At 33.4% G+C, this 22105-nt stretch overlaps 1 protein-coding gene and 1 non-coding gene across 3 annotated transcripts in view; one reads left to right on the plus strand and one right to left on the minus strand.

The window, feature by feature from the left end:
* The window catches only part of LOC145311772 (sodium channel protein Nach-like), a 69304-nt gene extending 68167 nt beyond the window's left edge, over positions 1 to 1137 (minus strand). For both annotated transcript variants that reach the window (XM_080150759.1, XM_080150758.1), the window contains exons 1-3: positions 995 to 1137; positions 417 to 669; positions 11 to 81 (exon numbers count right to left, since the gene is read on the minus strand). In XM_080150759.1, the coding sequence (XP_080006885.1) occupies positions 11 to 73 (63 nt within the window). In that variant the 5' untranslated portion in view covers positions 74 to 81; positions 417 to 669; positions 995 to 1137. The remainder of the gene's footprint in view (positions 1 to 10; positions 82 to 416; positions 670 to 994) is intronic.
* Positions 1138 to 9321: 8184 nt separating this feature from the next.
* TRNAT-UGU (transfer RNA threonine (anticodon UGU)) lies at positions 9322 to 9393 on the plus strand. Its single transcript has one exon. It is a non-coding gene; the product is annotated as a tRNA-Thr (tRNA).
* Positions 9394 to 22105: the final 12712 nt, after the last annotated feature.

Consider the following 22105-nt stretch of genomic DNA (forward strand, 5'->3'; position numbering starts at 1 on the left):
ATATTCTAACCTGAAAGTTTTCCATAATTTCTTTCATGTAAGCGAAAGGCATTTTGATGAGATAATGGACCATTCAGTTATCTAGGCATCATTAACAATTCAAGATCAGTGTAAACTTTTCAAGTCATTTATTTTTCTGTTTTTGTTAACATTAGTAAAATATTTAATCTTTTAAATATGAATATTCGTTAAAGATAAAATCATCTCCTTATTTGACTATTTTTATACATAAATCACGGACTATAGCATATTTGATAATAGATAACAAGCAATATATAGTATTGGTGACGTACGGAAGTATACATTGCTAAAGAGTAGCTGCGCTCATAAAAAAATAAAAAAAGACAGAAACGTATAAAAAATTAAAAATAACGAGGGAACTTTTTACAAAGTTTAATATTGATCTTTCAATTTTCCTAAGATATCCAAGATATTTAGCTGTTAACGCAGTTTTGTGGATCAAAATTAATTTTTGTCGTCACTAGCTTTGTTGAAGTTAAAGTGTTATAAATTGACACACTTCAAATAGTATGGTGTAAAGTACACACAGAACCTACATCACTCTTTGTGGGTGCATTTGATCACTGTAGGTGTAGATGAATGGGTGTATGAGGTGGGATAACATCAAACTTTTGACTCCCATGGGTATCGTTCACCTTCTCACACTTTCTATTTTAAAAAGACACTCCTTTATTTTAGAAATCATAATTTAAAAGAAATATCTTATAGTTGCTACGCCTTTTTTCTCTAGTGGAGGTAGGGGAAGACTAAAACCACCCAAATACATATATGAAGCAGAAGCTTCCCTTAAAACTAATAGGACGAAAAATTCCAAGATATCAAGGTTCAGACAAAAAATCAAAAACTTTCATTTCTTATGAAGAAAAAATGTACTTCCTCAAAAAAGCACAAAATCAATTTAAGTACAGCTAAATCGAAAAATACACAATAAAAATAATTTCAAAAAAATATTAAACCAAGAGTGTCTTTTTACCATTAATTCTTTAGAACTGTGAAGGAAAATGTCATCATTATGTCATAATGTCACTATAGCTGCAACTCAAACATTTACAATTCTTAGTTCCATTCTCAATTTTACTTTATGTCCATCTTTTTTTGCTATTTTATGATTACTGAAAATCTGAAATTCAATAATAAAATATTATGAACATATTTTTTAATTATCATTAGAATTATCATTAAAATTGTTTACAATTAAAAGAGGAGAGAACAAACTGAATACTTAAAATTATGATTGGTGATAGTTCACTATTACTAAATAAAAGGTTTCCAGGACAAAGCATCAGAGTGAACAAACGTCAGAGTGGACACCTAACTATGTAAACCATCTTGTGTTTTTAATGCCTAACCCCTGCGGGGGGCCTATTTGAATAACTTATTATTTTAACACTCCTGCGTTTGACAGCTCCAACGATTGCCACTCCTGCATTTATTCTGGAATCAAAAGTTTTTAAGACAGCATGGACAAACAGGAGGCGTTTTTATTGATGTACTAGAGTAAACATTTTCATTATTTTTAAATTGTTTCGATTATTTTGTAATGAAATTCTTCTTAAAGCCCTAATAAGTAATGACAGGTGGAAAGTCTCTAGTTCCAAGAAAGAAGTAATCAAAAGAGGCAAGACACCAGAAAACAACATAGTTTTAATTACAACCTATAATATAAAGTAGTAAGGTTCGTTTGTCTGGAGCTAAATATCTCGGAAAACATTTATCCAATTTGTATTTAGTTTACAAGAAAGCAATATAAAGGTTTAGTGGTGGTTTTAGGCTATTATTCTGAACTCTCACGTTTTCCCTCATTATCAAAGCTAAATTTAAACTTTAGGCAGGTTTGGTTTATTAAACATTGATTTTAATAAACGGATAATATATTGATTCCTTTATTTTTCTAAATTTTTGATTGAGTAAGTCATGAACAAATAAACATACAGTCAGAACCTAGTTTTAAAGTAGCTCTGCTATTAAAAATAAGAAGATAAAGGCTTTATTGGATTCTGAAAAGAATATGTTAAGTGGCCTCAATTGTCACCAAATTGAATTCTCATACTCTCAACAAAAAGTGAAATTGAACATTTCAAATTGAATTTATATTATATTCAGATTTCAATCTCTAAGTATATTTTTCATCAACTGAGATATTTTTTATTGTTTTATGGAATTAAAATTTAAAAAAAAATCCAATTTCATTTAATAATCAACAAAAATAATAAAGTCCAAAGGTTAAAAACCAACAAAAGATATTTAAAATGCTGTTCTCCTGAAAGCACAAAATTAAATTTTTCAGCCACACAAAACAAAAACTACAATCCTATAGAATTTTGAGTGTAGAATTATAGTCTGTTAAATTGAAAATCCTATCGGCTCCTTCAGACCAGAGATGATTTTTAAAACTGGTTATCGATTTGGATGGGAGGCACTTTAATATCAGCCATTTGACGTCATAAAAATAAGGGAGATTAGAGAAGAAGTGTGAAAGAAAACCCCTAAAAATAGATGGATATAATCACTTATTTTTATGGCATTACATGGCTCATTTTTTAGATTTTTTGTTCATCTACTTTTAACCCTTACAGATCGGGCCCCAATTCCCACCTTAATAGATCGAGGGAGGGGGGGGGGCTCAAAGAGCCCCCCCCCCCTCTATCTCGGCTCCTGGTACAGATAAAGAAGTAAAATTTTTTTCTGGTGGTTCATGTGTATTTTTAGAGAAAATTACTTTTCATAGCGGTCAGACCGCTCCTTAGCCGCTTTTTAGCGGCCAGCCGCTAAATTTTAAAACAGCTGTAGAACGGCCAATTTTGCAGCTAGGATGACCAAATTTTAGGACGAACTTTTATTTTTCATAACAAAAAAATTACTTTTTCTGATCATCGCCGAAAAACGGCAAATAACGGAAACCGCCATTTTCGGCGGTTACGGCGGTAAAACGGCGGTTGGCGGCGCAAATTAATATTTTTATCTGTTTATTATTGCTCAAGGATTTACCAAAAAAAATTATAGGTCTCTAGCTGTAATAGAAGCCACGATATTCATGATATATGTCTGTAGTAAAAGCCAGACAAAAATCGGTCATAAAGTCGGTCAGGGAGCGGTTAAACGGTCATAACACCACTTTTCTCAGAAGGTCATTGATATCTAAGTATTCACCAAAAAAGTTTTAGGTTTCTACCTTATACACAAAAGTCATAATGTAGAAATTAAGATTTATTTAGATTTATTTCTAATTTTTTTTTTGCTACCCAACCGACTTTGACCGGACACCACGACCGACAGAGACCAGATATCCTAATAAAATCAACTCTTGCCGACGTATATTTACTAAACTTAAACAGTCATGAAGTTACAGCTCTCCATCTTACCTACAAAAAAAATGAGATTGAAAAAACTAGAGGGGGGGCTCTTTGAGCCTTCCCCCCCCCCCAATCTGTAAGGGTTAAAATTTGTGTGTCTAGGTTTAAATTTTAAAGAAAAAAAATATTTATTGTTTTAGAGGGATACAATTTCGAGCGAGGTATCACATAGCCTGGGCCTGAGAAACCCAGTAATAGGGGATTTTAATTTCCCGCCCAATTTTTAAAGGTCTCAATGCTAATTATTAGGTTAAACACCCTGAACAGCACTAATAAGCATTATAGATAGAATTTTTGAACTGCTTTGTTATTTTGTGCCAAAATATTCAAATAATTTTTTTTAAAAATATGTTGAGCTTTTAAAAAAACTGATTGAAATGCTCAAAAATGGTAATTTATAAAAATAACACTTACTAAAATAGACATTTTATTATTATAGGTATTACAGAAGCATACATGTTGGAGGGTGATGCAAATTTCAGCTCTCAGATATCGCGATTTGAAAAAAATTTAACTTGATATCATAGCAAATCAAATAATCAAGCCTAAAATAGTAAATAAAGAGCGAAAACTAAGATCTTAAATTTGCGTCACCCTTCCAACATTTTGTATGACCGCGTACGACTGCGAGAAATGGCATGTTATTAAACTCATTATTATTATCCCCTTTGTCCTACCTTAAAATCCAATTTGAGAGCAATTTCAAACCGGAATAATTTACCTTGAAATTGGTGGGAATCCCAAAATATGAACTTTAAATCCTATTACTGGCTTTTTGAAGCGGGGTATTTGAATGCTACCCCACAATTTCGCAATACTTATCATCAATTCTCATATAATGTATAGATGTTAACTACTCTATCTTTGGACATATTTATCCGTGATTGTATTGATATTTGTCAGAAACAAATTAGTTTCAAAACCAGACTGTGTAGAATGTATATATATAGAACCCAATTAGAAATTTAATGAAGATTTAAAAATAATAACACAGAGGTTATAAAACTTTAGTCAATTATCAAACTAGCGTTGACTATGTAAAATCATATTTTTACTAATATTTTCTTGTGCTCTTAGGTATATAAATATTATAGCAAAATAATTCTAAGTTAACTAGGATTTAGATTTTTTGTAGGTCGGTGAGATATAACAATAGAAAAATTGCTCTATGTTTTTTTAAAATTAAATTTGAGGGGAAAAAGTAAGGGAGTTCTATCTCTAGAGGCTAGGTGCTGAGCCACTCGTGTAAATTAAAATAAACAAATGAAATACGATAAAGATGAATTGAGAAATACTTACATATACATAGATCTACATTCTACATATAACACGGCCAAAGCAAGACCCTTGATAACTAAATAAGATGATTTACTTGATTATATTTTTTTAACTAATCACATTTTCTAGATATAAATCAAAGTTCACAATTATTCCCAGAAATAAAGGGATAGCATCCAGCTTATTTTACATTTAATAATATGAAAAGAAGACATTCCAATTATGGTTTAAATAGTATTTGTACAAAAATTAGCTTTAAAATGGGTTGGACAAAAAAGGAAAGAATATATGTATAATGTAGAATAAGAAAATTTAAAGGGAGTGTGAACGTAAATATTTCTCATCTGATTATCAAATCTTCTAAGCACATTTCACTACACTGATCAACCAAAAACGTCCTATTAACAAAAATATCCAGGAATAATGTCTTGATTTTATGGTATTTTGGAAGGGAAAAAGGAAAAAACAGGGAAAATCTTAACGTTTTTGTTTCTTATAATGTTTGTAGGGATATTTAACCCATTAGTGCCGAGCGCCACTTTTATGGGCCGATCGAGCTGTAAGTTTCAGGGAAGCTTTATAATGGTCAAAACGGAATTCGTATTTTTTTGTTTTGCTCTAGTGGCGTGCACAGGAAAGTTGCAAAAAAACCCGGTTCGGCTTGGCCATAAATACCAACCAGGCAATAACACCCGTTTTTGGTGCTTTCCCCCAGTTTTAAAACCCGGTTGACCTGTATAAACCCGGTTATTTTGACCAAAAATCGAAAAATGTAATTTTTGAACGCCAAAAGTGAGATGAACACTTTTTAGAACTTTGATACGATCCGTAATTGAAAACTACACAACCTCATGTAATCTAAAGAGCTACAAGTATAATACGAAGCGATTTATTTCAAATTTAGTGTTTCGGCTATAGGTGCCGCCGTTTTCGGGTAAAAAAACCCGTTGCTCGAAGTTTTAAAAGACACACACTACAAAAAAAGAACATATAAAATTTGGGTGTTACATATCAGAAAACGAGCATAAAACTATTGGGTGACACCTATAGAGATTACTAGGGTTATTAGGGTGGCTCAAACCCTTACTAATGACGTAAACTGTTATTTTTATTGGTTGAAAAGTTAAAACCGGGTAATAAAAACCGAAACCGAGCCGGGTTTTAAAATTTTCGGGTATTTATGGCCAAGCCGAACCGGGTCATAATAGGGCGTAAAAAAACGATAAAAAAATCATATAAAAAATTATAATTTGAATAAAACGAATTCACAAATAGATGTACTTGTCAATAAACATTAGATTTCACAAAAAAAATCAGCGACTTTACTATAAAAACAAAAAAGTTAGAAGGGGTATTTTGAATTTTCATGATTTTCAAATTTTGTTGAGCTATACCAGCAAACGGAAGTAAGCTAAACTGCCTGCTCCAGGGGGAAATGAAAGTCAGGGTAGTAGAGGGGGGATTCATTCTGAGAATGATGCAATTATGAAGCCGGAAACCGTTTTTTTTTCCATTTTTCGGAACCGGGTTTTGATGCCCGGTTCGGCACTAATGGGTTAACTTGTCATATATAGTTGAAACAATTTTCTTACTGTTAAGGATTTATTTTTTGATAAAAAATTGCCAATTAGTTTTTTTTTATAACGTAGTAATTAGGTAATAAAGACCTATTTTAAATTCGTATTATTGACAAAAAATACCTCACTGTCTACAAAGGGTTGAATCTAATAGGTTATTTAAAATAATAATATCCTTTTTTATTGTGTTGGACAATAAATAACCCACTTTGGAGAATTAGTTTACACTTAATCAGACTGTTTATAAAGAAATATTGCGTGTTTATTATTTACAAATTTATAATTAAAGGTGGGCGAGAGATGGGCCATCTAAAGTTAATTGGATACTAATAAAAAAAAACCTGTTTCTAGCATTGTTATTGTATTTGGTTTTCAATAAAAAATATTGCTTATTTTATCAATTTCTAAGTAAATATACATTGGTTTAAAGCAAGGATTATGTTAAAAGTCAGCTTAACCGTTAGGAAAAATCAAGAACTATGTGAAAAAGTTTAATTTTAGCTATAAAAATCGTCGGAAAAAGCCGTTTTTTAAGCAAACAAAAGCGCGTTTTGCTCTCTCTGTGAGATATTATGAACGAGATAATGTTATGATTTGATCTAAGATGAGAAAAATTTACGTTTACAGTCCCTTTAAGAAGTATTGCAGACAAATTGACAAGGCAAATAAGCAGAATCTGTTGCACCATAATTTCGCCAACTTTAATAATTTCTTTCAAGCTAGCTAATATAACAATACCCTTCATCCCCTCCCCCTTTAAACTAAGCCTCTCCCTCTCTCCCCTCCTTTCGAAAATAAAATACTGACCAATAAAAGAGGATTAAAGCAGCTACCTAAATTAAGGACAAAATTTCCCCTGCCATAATATTCACTAGGGTGGGTTCATATCGGAATTAGACAAAGTGGGGATATGCAACAGATAAAATTAACCTTAAAAACATTTCTGACCAAAAAAGAATTTTAAAAAATTGAGTTTTAGAACACGACCACTTAAAAATATAATTCATTACTTATTAGTATGCAAAGACGACATTCAAAAAAAATTTTGAATCAGAACTATGGCTTCATGGTGCTCCCTGGAAAGGCCTTGAGGAGCTGAATCAGGAACTTTTGTCCGTTTCAAAATATCTTGTTCCTAGCCTTAGAAATCACTAAAAAAACAAAAAAATTTAAGGTTTGTTGAGAATTGTCTAATTTGTAGAGGTTTTTTAGATTTTCTCAGGCTAGGAACGAGATTTTTTGAAACGGACAAAAGTTCCTGACTCAGCTCCTCAAGGCATTTCCTGGGAGCACCATGAAGCCATAGTTCTGATTCAATAAATTTTTGACTCCCATTTACAAATAGCTATACAATTGAATGTGTGGTCGTCAGCGGTTTTAAGACTTAGGATAAATTTTAAATCATCCAGAGGTGTATTATATCTATATAAATTGAGTGCAGATCCCCGCTTTGGCCTCAGAAAAAAATTTCCAAAATCGACCCACCCTAATATTCACGTATGTTACATCCATTATAAGCAGACAAAAACAGTGACTTATTATAAAGTAGATTTATCAGGGTTCGGAAGCCGCAGCCTCAGCCTCAGCCACCATCAGCCGCGCGGCTTACGAGAAGCCTCAAAATCAGCCGCGCGGCTTCCTCAGCCACCCAATAAGCCTCAGCCTTAGTCGCAGCCGCGCGGCTTAAAGAAAACATAAGCCACTGTAAGCCTCAGCCGCATTCAGCCACTGTAAGCCTCAGCCATTGTAAGCCCCAGCCACAAAACTCCAATTCAGCCACATTAAGCCTCAGCCGCACTAAGCCTCATTCAGCCAACGCCCCTCTAAGCCTCAGCCGCAATCAGCCGCGCGGCTTATAGTTGGGGAAGCCTCAGCCACACTCAGCCGCGCGGCTGTTAATAATTTGAAGCCGCAGCCGCACTCAGCCGCGCGGCTTCAAGAAAGCCTCAGCCGCAGCTGCAAAGTTATGATTATGCCGCAGCCGCAGCTGCGCGGCTTGATATTTGTAAGCCGCAGCCTCAGCCGCAGCTTAATTTTTTAAATTCAGCCGCAGCTTTGACACAGCCGCACGGCTGAGATATTGTAAGCCCCAGCCGCAGCCGCAGGTGCTAAATTAGTACAAGCCTCAGCCGTCAATTCAGCCGCGGGGCTTAATTTTCATTTAATTTTGTCTGTCTGAAGCTTAAGATCTCAGCAACCACTGAACTGACAATGTTGTCCTTCTCAGGAATCCTTTTACTAAAGTAACAGGATGTCTGTGTGTCTGTGTATCTGTGTGTCTGTACCGAAGGATCTCTCTAACCGCTGAACCGATCGGGTTCTCCTTAACAGGGTAGCTTCTCATAGGTCCTGGGAAGGTTTATAACTATTTTTTGGGGGGTGGGACACCCCCAACCCCCCAAAAAAATTAAAAATCCCCCCCCCCTCAAAAAAAGAAAAAATTTTTTAAATTTTTTAAACTAAAATTAAAAATGAGGGGGGAGGCCCCCCCCCCCTAAAAAAAAAATTCCCCCCCCCAAAAAAAAATTTTTTTTTTACTTTTCTTTAAAAATTTAAAATAAGAAATTGGGTTATTAAATTTGACTCTCTCTCTTCCTCAAGTGCCCCCTAGAGGCCTCTAGGGGCGTAGCCGCTAGTTATATATATATTGACATTGGATGGTTTTGAGCTAATTTTGGGGTGGGGGTCAGACATTTCAATCGCCCAAAAATATTTTTTTTAAATGTTATACTTTTAAATTTTTTTATATTCTTTTATAAAAATTTTATCTTAAGTTTTTTTTTAAAATTACAACATAGAAACTACCATCTCGAACAACTACAAAAAGTTTGAACCTATAATGTAAGAGCTCCAGTGGCGCAATCAGTTAGCGCACGGTTCTTCTACACTGTTATGCCGGGGTTATAAGTTCGAATTTCACCAGGAGCAATACGTTTTTGAACGTTGATACTTATGAATATTATTGAATACTATTTATAGGGTAACTGCCCTACTGACATTTGCCTAATTTTATTGTTTTACAAATTTTTCAGAATTTACTTAATATTCACTATGAATTTGTATTATCTTAAATTTTTTTTCTTGTACAAGTGGCCTATTTAGCTCAATGGTAGAGCACTCGTCTTGTAAACTAGGGACCGTGAGTTCAAACCTCACAGGGGGCAATCAATTTTTGTGATACTCAAGTTATATAGTAGCTTCTCTATTATTTTTCTGTTTAGGTACGCAATACTTGTTCTATATAATTAAGCTTCTCCTACTTAGATATTTCTTCAATTTTAAATGTATTCAATACTTTGTGGTTTATGAGAGACACTGAAAAAGTCATGCAAAAAAAAAGATTTATACATATTTCATTTTTCATAGTATTTTTAAATTAATGAAAATAATTAAATTAAGATTTGGGGAGGGGGGAGGGTGTGTGTGTGTGTTTATTTTGAACACAAATTATCCTAATATGTTTTCTAACAAAAAAAATTTAAACAGCGATGTATTTTACTTTTTAAAGTTGGTTAAAAAAAGGTCTGTAAAATGCAATAAATTGTCCTGTATAATATGCAAAAAAATCTACATAATCTTTATGTACTCGATAGATTGAAATAGTTAAATGATTATCATATATCATCCGATTTTGTTTATTTTACAAAGATGCTTACTAAAATTGATTTTATTTTCGAAACTGCAATTATTATAAAAAAAATGTTTCTTTATCTTTATCATTATGTTATACAATTTCTGAATTTATAAGCAATACATGAATCGATATATTATTACTTTGATGTTGTCCATATTTTCATGTACTCTGATAAAGAAATAATCTCAGCTGGCTAAAATAACAATAACCCCCATACACCCCCTTTAATCCATCTCTCCCCTCTTATGGGATATATAAATGAACTGGCCAATAAATGAGGTCCATAATTTTATTAACAAATTTTCTTTTTTTTAATATATCCACATATTCTATTATATAAAGTGGTAATGTGAAGCTTCTTATTGATCCAGGGAAAGTTTATAATTTTTTTGGGGAAATGTATCTTTTCCCTCCCAAAAAAAGATGACCCTCAAAATAAATTATTTTTGCTTCCCTTAAGTATTCCTAGAGGTTTTAGGGGCGCAGCCACTAGTATCCTTTAACCATTAACTCATTACATATTAAAACAGGTTTTAAAAGTATGTACATAAGAGTTATACCTATGAAATTTAGCACCCAATAATTTATTAAATTGTGATATTTAGACCTAAATTTTTCTTCAAAATTTCTGTCACCTTTGGTCTAGGGGTTAGTGTGGCAGTCGTGTGTTGGAAAGGTTCTTGGTTCAATTCCACCAAGAATTGAATGTGATTAAAGTTTTTATTCTGCTATGGACATTGGGACAATGGACAATAATTTTTGTTTCCTCTCATTTATATTTAGTTATTTTCCTCTCAAGTTGAAAAAAAATTTTAAAAGGAGGGTGGATATAATGTGTAAAAAAAGATCAGAGGAGATTTGTTCTAGGTAAACTTACTTTATTTGTAATATTATTAACTAAATTTTAATATAAAATTGCTTTACACCTATGTTCTAAGGGTTAGTGCACCATAATGTGTAAGAAAGGTTTTCTGTTCAATTCCACCAAGAATTACATATGATTATTTCTAAAACCTTGTATAAAGTATGGAGAGTTATTTTGTCTGTAGATTAAGAATTTGATAACTACTGAACTAATGAAAACTTTTTAAATTGCCGTTTCCAAGTTTTTGAATTTTTTAAAAAACTAAAATTAAAACTGGTGGGTGCTCAACCAAACTCCCCCCTATTTTCCCATAAAAAAAATAATAAAAGTCACCCTTCATCCCCCCAAATTTTTTTTTCTTCTGGGATTCGAACCCGGATGATAGATGGTTCAAAGCTGTTACCGTACCAAAAAGCTATCAGAGCTCCAATATTTCAAAATGAAAATTTGTCTTATTTTTAGATCATTAAGTATTATGATGTCTGTTTGTTTGTCTGTCTATATGTTTGTACTACAGGATCTCGCTAACTACTAAACCGATATGGTGCTCCTATTCAGGGTAGTTTCTTATAGGTACTGGGAAGGTTTACAACTATTTTGGGGTAGGGTACCATCACACTACCAGAAAAAAATTGCCTTAGAAAAAAAATTAAACTCCACCCCAAAATTAAAAATGGGATTTACTCGCCCCGGCCCTCCCCACCCAATAAAAATCACCCTACCCCCCAAAAAATTATTTTAATTCAGTTCTTCTTTTTCCAGTACCTATTGTTTAGTATTTTTTGTAATAACTTCATAATTACATTGTCATTAAGATTATGTGACATAAAAAGTTTGTCATAAAAATTATACCCATGAATAATTGTAATAAAAAGCACTTTTGTAAAAAAAAACATTTTTCATAAGAGGTAAGTTTTTATGACAAATACATTTATTGCAAGTGTACATATGATAAGCATTTTAAAGACGATTATTTTTAAGACAAATTTAACCTGCGTACCATGGCTCAACATGTAGCGCATCTGCTTGTCATCATGGAGGTAATAGGTTCGAATCTTGGCCAGACACTGCGTGAAAACTGAAGACGTTAAATGGTTCCTACTGCAGCTATGCCAGGTATGCAACATGTAAAGTTAGAGTATGAGGATTTCCTTGGCTCGTAAACAGGCGTAACTCATTACCATAGGACTTTCTGGCAGGTAGTTGGTTGCTGGATAGATGTCACTTAAATTGGAAAGAATTGGTTCCCCTTAATTATCCAAGGTTCAACAAGAAGCGCATCTGCTTGTCATCAGGGAGGTAATAGGTTCGAATCTCGGCCAGACACTGCATTATAACTGAAGACATTAAATGGTTCCTACTGCTGCTATGGCAGGTGTGCAACATGTAAAGTTGGAGTAGGAGGATTTCCTTGGCTCATAAATAGGCGTAACTCATTACCATAAAACTTTCAGGCAGGTAGTTCAATAAGAAAAAGTTGGTTGCTGGATAGATGTCACTTAAACTAATACAGAAAAGGAAAGAATTGGTTCCCCAAGGTTCAACAAGTAGCGCATCTGCTTGTCATCAGGGATGTAATAGGTTCGAATCTCGCGCAGACACTGCGTTATAACTGAAGACATTAAATGGTTCCTAGGTGCTAGGTGTGCAACATGAACAGGCGCAAAGGAAAGATATAATTCCCCTTGGACCTTGAGTTAATGTCATAGAAACCCTTGACCGTGGCTCAACATGTAGCGCATCGGCTCGTCGTCTGGGAGTTGATAGGCTTTGTACTGCATCATAACTAAAGATGTTGAAATAAATTCCTACTGCTAAAAAACTTGTATAAAACTTTGGGTACCAGTATAAAACTTTGGGTATCAGAATAAATTTTTGTCTATTAGTATAAAACTTTGGGTACCAGTATGAAACTTTGGGTACCAGTATAAAACTTTGGGTACAAGAATAAATTTCTGGCTATTAGTATAAAATTTTGGGTACCAGTATAAAACTTTGGGTACCAGTATAAAACTTTGGGTACCAGTATAAAACTTTGGGTTCTAGTATAAAACTTTTGGTACAAGTATAAAACTTTGGGTACCAGAATAAAATTTGAGTACTAGTCTAAAACTTTGGGTACCTGTATAAAAACTTTGGGTACCAGTATAAAACTTTGAGTACTAGTATATAATTTTGGGTACTAGTATAAAACTTTGGGTACCAGTATAAAACTTTGGGTACCAGTATAAAATTTTGGGTACCAGTATAAAACTTTGGGTACCAGTATAAAACTTTGGGTACCAGAATAAAACTTTGGGTACTAGTATAAAATTTTGGGTACCAGTATAAAACTTTGGGTACCAGTATAAAACTTTGTGTACCAGTATAAAACTTTGGTTACCAGTAAAATTTGGGTACCAGTATAAAACTTTGGGTTCTAGTCTAAAACTTTGGGTACCATTATAAAACTTTGGGTACCAGACTAAAACTTTGGGTACCAGTATAAAACTTTGAGTACCAGTATAAAACTTTGGGTACTAGAATAAAACTTTGGGTACCAGAATAAAATTTGAGTACTAGTATATAATTTTGGGTACCAGTATAAAACTTTGGGTACTAGAATAAAACTTTGGGTACCAGAATAAACTTTGGGTACCAGTATAAAACTTTGGGTACCAGTATAAAATTTGGGTACTAATTCTGAATCAAACATTTGAAAAAATCCTGCTGTCCTCCCCCCTCTTCCCTCCACTCTTATTCTCACAACCCCTAACCACCCTCAACTCTCCAAAAAATGTCCTAGAATGCATTTAAAAAATCCAATTTAGCCGAAGCCTCAGCTGCAAAGCTTATTTTATAATCAGCCATAAGATCAGCCGCAAGGCTTAATATTGTATTTAGCCGCAGCCGCATTCAGCTGCGCGGCTGAATTTAATTCAGCCACAGCCTCAGCCGCACGGCTTTCAGTAAGCCGCAGCCTCAGAATCAGCCGCGAGGCTTAATTATGTTATCAGCCACTCTCAGCCTCAGCCTCACTCAGCCGCGCGGCTTAATTTTCCAATCAGCCACTGTAAGCCGCAGCCGCTATGAGCCGCGTGGCTTTCAGTAAGCCGCAGCCTCAGCCACAAATCCTTCAGCCACTGTAAGCCTCAGCCACCCTCAGCCACTGTAAGCCTCAGCCGCTCGAAGCCTCAGCCACAAAATTCCAATTCAGCCACTGTAAGCCTCAGCCACCCCAATTCTTATTAAGCCTCAGCCGCATTCAGCCGCAGCCACTCTCAGCCGCACTAAGCCTCAGCCACTCTCAGCCTCAGCCACTTCCATAACTTTAAGCAGCCGCAGCCGCGCGGCTGATAGCGCGGCTTCCGAACCCTGAGATTTATTGATAAAAAATGTATAGTTCAAAGTTTATACATGGAAGAAAATACGGAGGTTCCAAAAAGCTGCAAAAATTTTATAAAACATTCAAAACCTTTCTGCATTCCGTTAAGTCAGTTCGAACATAAGAAGTAAAATAAGTTCTGATCAAAATAATTTTTTTTTGCTAGTTTAAACTGTTAATATTTATTTGGTAGATTTAAACAGAAACACCAGAAGTATAGACTGTTTTTATTCATATAATGATGACAAAAAATCAGCTAATAGCGTCGGAAATATAAACACAGCGGAGTCCCTACACTATGTCAAAAAGTAATTTGCGAGCAGACGAAAAGGGTCTCTGCCGCTTGTGGCAGGAAGTTGACTGGATTATACGTCTTTACTTATATTTATTATCTCATGCATTGGCTTCTAAACCTTAGATAAATCTTGATTGATTAGTACAAACTTTTCTGCAAGTAATTTCAATCTATAGACGAGGTAATAATTTGGGAAGTTCATTATTATCTTATCCTTTAAGATCCCTGAGTAGAACTAAGCCATTCCACACTTTTATCTCTATTTATTATTACTTTTTATTATTGTATGAATATAAACATTAAAAGAATTTTATCTAGTCCTAACGATGTACATCTAAATATAATCACAAATAGAACAGTACACATTTTAGTAGCTCTTCTTTATCATTTTGACAATTGCTTTAATTGCCTATCTATTTTTAGGCGTCTGTCTAAAATGTTTAATGCTTTTTTTAGAATTTAAAATAAAAATAATTTAAGCAATAAAAACACAATCAACTTCAAAATTTTTATAAATTTTCAGCTAGATATTAAAAGTTCACCAAACAAGACAAATTACTTTGAACGTAGGGTCAGGGACTTGCATGCCTTGCTTTGGAAAGTTTAAAAGTCATCTAATTTGTAAAAAAAAAACTTAAAAGAATGCACGAAGCGCTTACATTTTTCGGGGTGCTGGGCTTTATGAGGTTTTTGGTAGTTAATACACTAAAATAGGGACTGCCTAGCTATGTTGGGGTAGATCCAATTAATATCTGTGTTTTAACTTCAAATTAAATTCCAAAGAAATATATCACTTTTATAAAATATTGTCTGTGTACAAATTTAATGTGATATCTTTCTTGTACACTCAATTCAAGCTTTATCTTTATTTTTCACAAGAAATCTGACCATTGGCAAATAATATTACACTTATTACATCAAATTAGAGTTTAATAGACCTAGACAGGCGCTCTTTTTCCTATCTACTATATAGCTTCAGAGTTTCTATGGTCAATAAAAAAGCGTAGACCAGGGATTTTAAAAGATGAGACAACCGAGAAAAAAAATCCCAAAATCCTGATAAACAAAAATAACGTAAAGTAAACTATTGGTGTTAAAGTTTCTCATTGTCATTTTTATCAACCCAATCAAGATTCAATAAAACCTCCTTAATTTTAAAGCTAGTACATGGCAAAACGAGATTTTAAACTTTTAGGGTCCCAATCCCCTGACATTTGCAAAACTTGGCCGAAAAAAAACCTTAAAAATATCTTCATAAAAAAAGTTCTACCACTTTTTTCAAATTTATAAGTGAAAATTCAAAGGTATCAAAATGTTCAATTGAAATGATATCCTTTTAAAAAAAAACTACTCTAAACGTCTTGGTCTGTTTCTTTATAAAATGTAATATTTAATTCCCGTGAGACCCTTTCTAGACACTCAAAGAATAAAAATTTACTTTTTAACATCATTTTATTTATGTCAAAGGATTTCGTACTTTTTGTTGTCTCTCCCGTTCTAAAAGACTAGAGGCGAGCACAGAATTTTTCAAATCAATGATAATTATTTATCGCAGATAAAATGAAAAAAATATAAGATTTGTTATAGTTTTGTTGGCCCCGAGGGACCAAAGCCCCGTACCAACAACACATAGCTTAGTTTTATCATTTTTATAGATTTTTTCATCAATATTGTAAGTAATTTGATTTAATACATGGTTTTTTAGTATGGCTCAGAACCGGTATGTTAATCAGGAAGGAAATTTATCAGATTCGAATCCTGTCTGTGTAAAAGACTTTACCTTTCTTCAATAGGGTTATAGGAGTTATTTATGGCGGAAAACGAAAAGATACTTAAATTAATCAAATAAAAGTATGCTGTCCAATTTCATATAATGAATGCACTGAGCAAAAAATTTCTTTATAAATGAGGTAAAAATAAAATAATAAGAAAAAGTAGACTAATTCTTAATTAATCTGTGTCTATATCTCCCAACGGAATTAGATAGAAATATATATTCTTTAGATTACACTATTTTAAGTAAAAACTTTCAGGCATTGGTTATTCTAGAAATTTAGTTTCTATATCAAAATCTGTATTTATCCAAAACTTGCCTCTAAATCAATTCGCTGGATTAATACAATGTATTAAAAACAATGTATCGCATGTTTTTAAAGAGTTCACCCCAATACCCAAGATTTTTCTAAGGGCTATTTCTTATAGTGGGTGAATTTCTCCACACCCGTTTAACAAGAACAGAAAAACCTTTTAATCAATATGCATTAAGATACTGCGTTTTACATGAAATTATTCTTTTATTAAATTTAACGGTAGTTTATCATTAAGTAAAAAAAGATATCTTTTAAAAAAAAAATTAGAAAAAAATACTTCTGTTTCATTTACAACTATTTTCTAATTCCCTTAATTTTTGTTTATTATTCAAATTTTTAACCTTCTGTTATAATCACAATAATAAATGGGACACCATCATCCAAATTTCAGGGTCACTTTTAAACATTTCATGTACATATTTTATTAGTTGATAATACACACAATCTACCAAAACTAAATTATGTTATATAGAAAAAAAAACTTTGCTCATAGAGAAGGAGAGATGGTTATCATAAGTGAGAAACGGAGAGAGAGGGGGGGATGGGAGAGAGGGTGGAGATTTGAAAGTCTTCGCACCAACAAAATTTGAGCAGTTTCAGCTCCGTCGATTTATGGGTGCAGAGAAAGGGAATCACGTAAGGTCAGTGGGGCCTTCAGGACCCTAAAAAAAGGTTTCTTAATGTGGTTTAAAGAGACAAAACAAGAGAGACAGAGAGAGAGAGAGAGAGGGAGAAGGAGAGAGAGAGAGAGAGAGAGAGAGAGAGAGAGAGAGAGAGAGAGAGAGAGAGAGAGAGAGAGAAAGGTAAAGAGAAAGAAAGAGAGAGAGAGAGAGAGAGAGAGAGATATATTAGTGCATCCTAGAGGTTTGAGGTAATGATAGGGAAGGGGGAGAGTTTCTATAGATGATTTTAAATCAGTGGGAGTGGGGGAGCATGATGAAAGTATAATGTTGTTGAATAGGGTGGTGATCAAACAAAAACTCAAGAAAAGATCTAAACATAAAATATAAAATGGAAATTTAACAGAATAAAAAAAATATTATACGATCTCTTAAATTCCACTACTCATAAAATATTTTTTGTACCAGGAACGAATACAAAATTACTGCAGTAAATTTTTACTTGCCTTCGTTAAAAATATTTGAAATTAATTTAATTATATTTTGCTGTTTTGAAATAGCTCCGAAGAAAATGAAAAGAATGGCTGGTGAGTGGTGAAACTGCACCCTCCCACCATTTCAATCAACAACCCGATTTTCCTCATCTAATTATCAGCAGTAAAACACACACACACACACATACACACAAACTACAACTACCCCTCATTTTATCTTCCAGTGACAACAACATCATTCTCGCCTGCTAAAATTGTTGTTGTGGGCCCCCCACCGCCGGAGCTCGTGTCACAGAATGTTGTTGCCCTTGTGCTGAAGGAAACGTAGGAATCTACACTTCATACCTAAACCACGGAGTTCTTGCTATACAGCGAATCACGTTGTTTAAAAAATTACAGGGTTCTAGTTCAATGGTAAGCTTCGCGATTTTACTTTGAGTTTTTATATGAACATCTATAAATGTAGGTAACTGCAGTTTTTATATTTTTATCAACAAGGCCGTGTCCGTGTTTTTAAAGAAAAAACTATTTGCTATTCTCCGGATACGTTTTGCGTTGTTGTTTTAGTTGGGACTTTTGACACCGTGTGGCTGTGTGGCTTTTGTAATAATTGTGTCTTGACCATACAACAGTTTAGGTCAAGTATGACTTCAAAAAACAAAAGAAGTCTTCGAGATCTTAAGTTGGAGACGTCTACCCAAAACCAGGACCAATCAATAGAATATGTATATAATGATTTATTGTGTTTCTCTACACTATTACAGTAGTCCTGAAAATACAAGATTAATTAATAATCAAAAAGGATGACAACATCCATAAGTAGCGAAGCACAAACAATTAAATAAGAATTTAGATATTAGTTGTCAAAAGCATGTATATTAGGAAAAAATCACGAAACCTTTTCAACATTTGTTTTTAATTTCTTAATATTTATATTTCAGTACTATGATAAACTGACTGATGGTTAAATAAATTACATAGTGGATGCTCAAAACAACGGGAAATTTAATTTTGATATGTTTAACTACAAAAATTTAAAAAAAAACGGACCAGAAACACCAAAGATATGAGGAAAAATGTAAAAAATATAAAAATAGCCAAAAACCTGAAAAAAAGGCAATTCTGACCGTCATAGTTGTTTTCTTTAAACGATAGAAAATTCAATTTTGATATCTTTAACTGAAAAAATTTTGGAAATCGGACCATAAACACCAAAGGTATGGAATAAAATGTGAAAAATTCAAAAATAGCCTAAAACCTGCTTAAAGACAGTCTGACTGTCATAGTTGTTTTCTTAAATCGACAGGAAATTTAATTTTGATATCTTTAACTAAAAAATTTTTGGAAATCGGACCATAAACACCAAAGGTATGGAAGAAAATGTGAAAAATACAAAAATAGCCTAAAACCTGCTTAAAGACAGTCTGACCGTCATAGTTGTTTTCTTAGATCGACAGGAAATTCAATTTTAATATCTTTAACTGAAAACATTTTGGAAATCGGACCATAAACACCAAAGATATGGAGAAAAATGTGAAAAATACAAAAATAGCCTAAAACCTGCTAAAAAGCGGTCCGACCGCCATTGATGTTTTATAGTTAATTGTGCTCCTTAATAATAGGAATGTTGTCAAAAAATTTCAGCCTTTTATCTTTTATAGGAGCCGAGAAATTTACGTTTCCCCCAAACTAAGACGGACAGACGGACGGACGGACAGACGGACAGACGGACAGACGGACGGACGGACAGACGGACATTTCAAATTATAGAGTAGCTTCGCTACTAACAAATTATAGAGTAGCTTCGCTACTAAAAAACATTAAATCCTTATACTTAAGTAACAGGATGTGTGTCTGTGTGTTTGTTTTAACCGAAGGATCTCGCTAACCACTGAACCGATCGGGTTCTCCTTAACAGGGTAGCTTCTCATAGGTCCCGGGAAGGTTTATAACTATTTTCTTTGGGGGTGGGACACCCCCACCCCCCTCCCCAAAAAAATGAAAAATCCCCCCCCCAAAAAAAAAAAAAAATTTAATTTTTTTATCTAAAATTAAATATTGGTGGTGGGGGCCTCCCCCCCCCCAAAAAAAAAAATTTTTTTTACTTTTTCTTTTGAATTATAAAATAAGAAATTGGGTGATCAAATTCAAATCTCCCCTCCTCAAGTGCCCCTAGAGGCCGCTAGTTATTTTTAAGTTAAGAAACTTTCGGCACTTTTGTTTATAAAAAAATATTACTTGGCTTAATAAATCATGTAAAAATGTATAAAAATAGGTATATAAAAATAGAAACATAATTTCATGAAATCAAAATTAAATGCTTTACTTAGCTGGCTAATATGCCGTAGAGAAAATCATTTTACCCAATACACCACACTATTTTGTTCAAAAGATCCCATCACCTGAAGTGTTTCGTGGCGAAACCCCTGGCTTACTAGTAGATTACTCAGTACTCTGTAGCACACAAGAGAGCTTACTCTTGGTCTCAAAATATGTTAATTCTTCTCCGTTTAATTCTGAAGTGCAAAAAAAAAAAGAAATGCCGCGCCACATACTCAAAAAAGACGATATTTTCTATAAGGAGAATAAGGAAATAAAATCAGAAATTAATTTGTGGTTGACAAACTAGCTTCCTCGAAAAGAGGACGAGACAAATTGTTTCAATCTTTACAATAAATATGTCAGAATTATTGATCCACTTGCCTTAATATTGTCAAAGCAAAACCAGAGAAGAAAAGATCAAATGTTTTACTTAAGTCAAACTGACTAATTTATTTATATCCACTTATGGTTTACTGGAACTTTCCAAAATTGTTTTTTAACAGAATGGCTTATTATGTAATGTTAATACTGAAGATTAATTACGTACTCTTATATATGGTCCTAGGACAAACGCAGGAGTCCCAAACGTCGGCGTGGAAAAACGCAAGAGTGGACACTTAATCTAAACTTACCTATTTTAGACCATCTTATAGGTTTTTTAAATGCCTAACCCCTGCGGGGGCCATTTATACATTCATATCTTAATCTAACCTAATCCGTATAGAAATACTTAATTGAATTAATATTTTAACACTCCTACGTTTGTCCACTCCGCCGTTTGGGACTCCTGCGTTTGTCCTGGAACCTTATATTTCTTTACACAAATAATTTGTAAGATATGCAAAGTTAAAAAGAAAGATAGTATTTTTGCGATTTTGCTTGATTAAGCAAGAAAGTTCATTTACATCAACATAGTTTTAAGCTGGACATGTTTTGGTTATTTATTTGTCAAATCTAGAATTATTCTACAAATATTGTTGAAGACCACCACTTATCAAGTACAAATATATTCTAAGGTATAGTGGTTTGCTGCTTTCGTAATACATACTAAGAGAAAAAGAAGCTACAGTAATATATTATATATAAAATATTAGTCATTGTCAACGAAAAAAAAAGTCTGAGGTTTCCATTGTGCAAACCGCTGTAAATCTTTGTCATATGAACAATTTTTCTAAAATAAAATATTTAAGAAAGCCTATAGGTATTATTGTCCGGAAACGTTCTTTGTCGGCCAGTTAGATTTATATTCAAACAAACTATAATTGCACTATTGCCCAGATATCAATAATAATGTACATACAGTGTCATGCGGAAGATGGGTATCCCCTATATAAATATCAGGAAGAATTACTTTGCCTTAATGTTTCACACCCCCTATAAAATCACTGTGCACGCCACTGAGTACATAAGTACGCATATGTACACTAATGTAATACGTGTATGTATATTGCCAGGATCTAGCTATATTTGGAATCCGATTTGAAATAATTGATCATCAATTTCAAGATTTTCAAGGTGAAAAAGTGATTCCAGATTCTATTTGCGTGTGAATGAGACTAAATTGAATTTTTATTCAGCTGGTGTTCCAACCATTCAACTAAAACAGTTATATAACCTGTTGGAAATAGATTGTTACTGTATAATAGTTTAAAGTAAAAGTGGTGATGGTTTATACATGATTAACATAATATCATCAAAAGTCAAGTGATTCCACTCAACCTTGAAACGTTTTTTAGTGTCTATGTGAACAAGTTATGGCTGTTTAACTTCTATACTGTTTTGGTCTCTATGGTTCAAAGTTTGAATAATTTTACGCTCGATTACAATGAAGATGCTTGTTTATGTAGTTCACTAGTGAATAGTTAGGCTAGATTATTGACCGACCACATTAAACTTGTCGCTACCCTCGATTTTTCTTAGTGTTGTATTGTTTGAACACTTCAAGTTTCAATATTATTATGCCTAGTGGATTCCTTCCAGGCTCGACAGCCGGGCAAAGCAGTGCAGAAGTCGTTTATAAAAACCCGTTAAAGGAAGCCTGCAAGAAATACCACGCTTTAACTGCAGAAAGACTGCCACAAGGAGAACCAATACCCCAAATTTGAAGCCTTCAGCTTCTATAACAAAAAAGTTCTAGGCATTTTAAAATGACATTTTATGTACAGTGGAAATTTTGAAAGAATTTCAATGCT

Source organism: Acartia tonsa, chromosome 2 (assembly GCF_053477335.1).
Source record: "Acartia tonsa isolate MP-2025a chromosome 2, ASM5347733v1, whole genome shotgun sequence".
Classification (NCBI taxonomy): Eukaryota; Metazoa; Arthropoda; class Copepoda; order Calanoida; family Acartiidae; genus Acartia; species Acartia tonsa.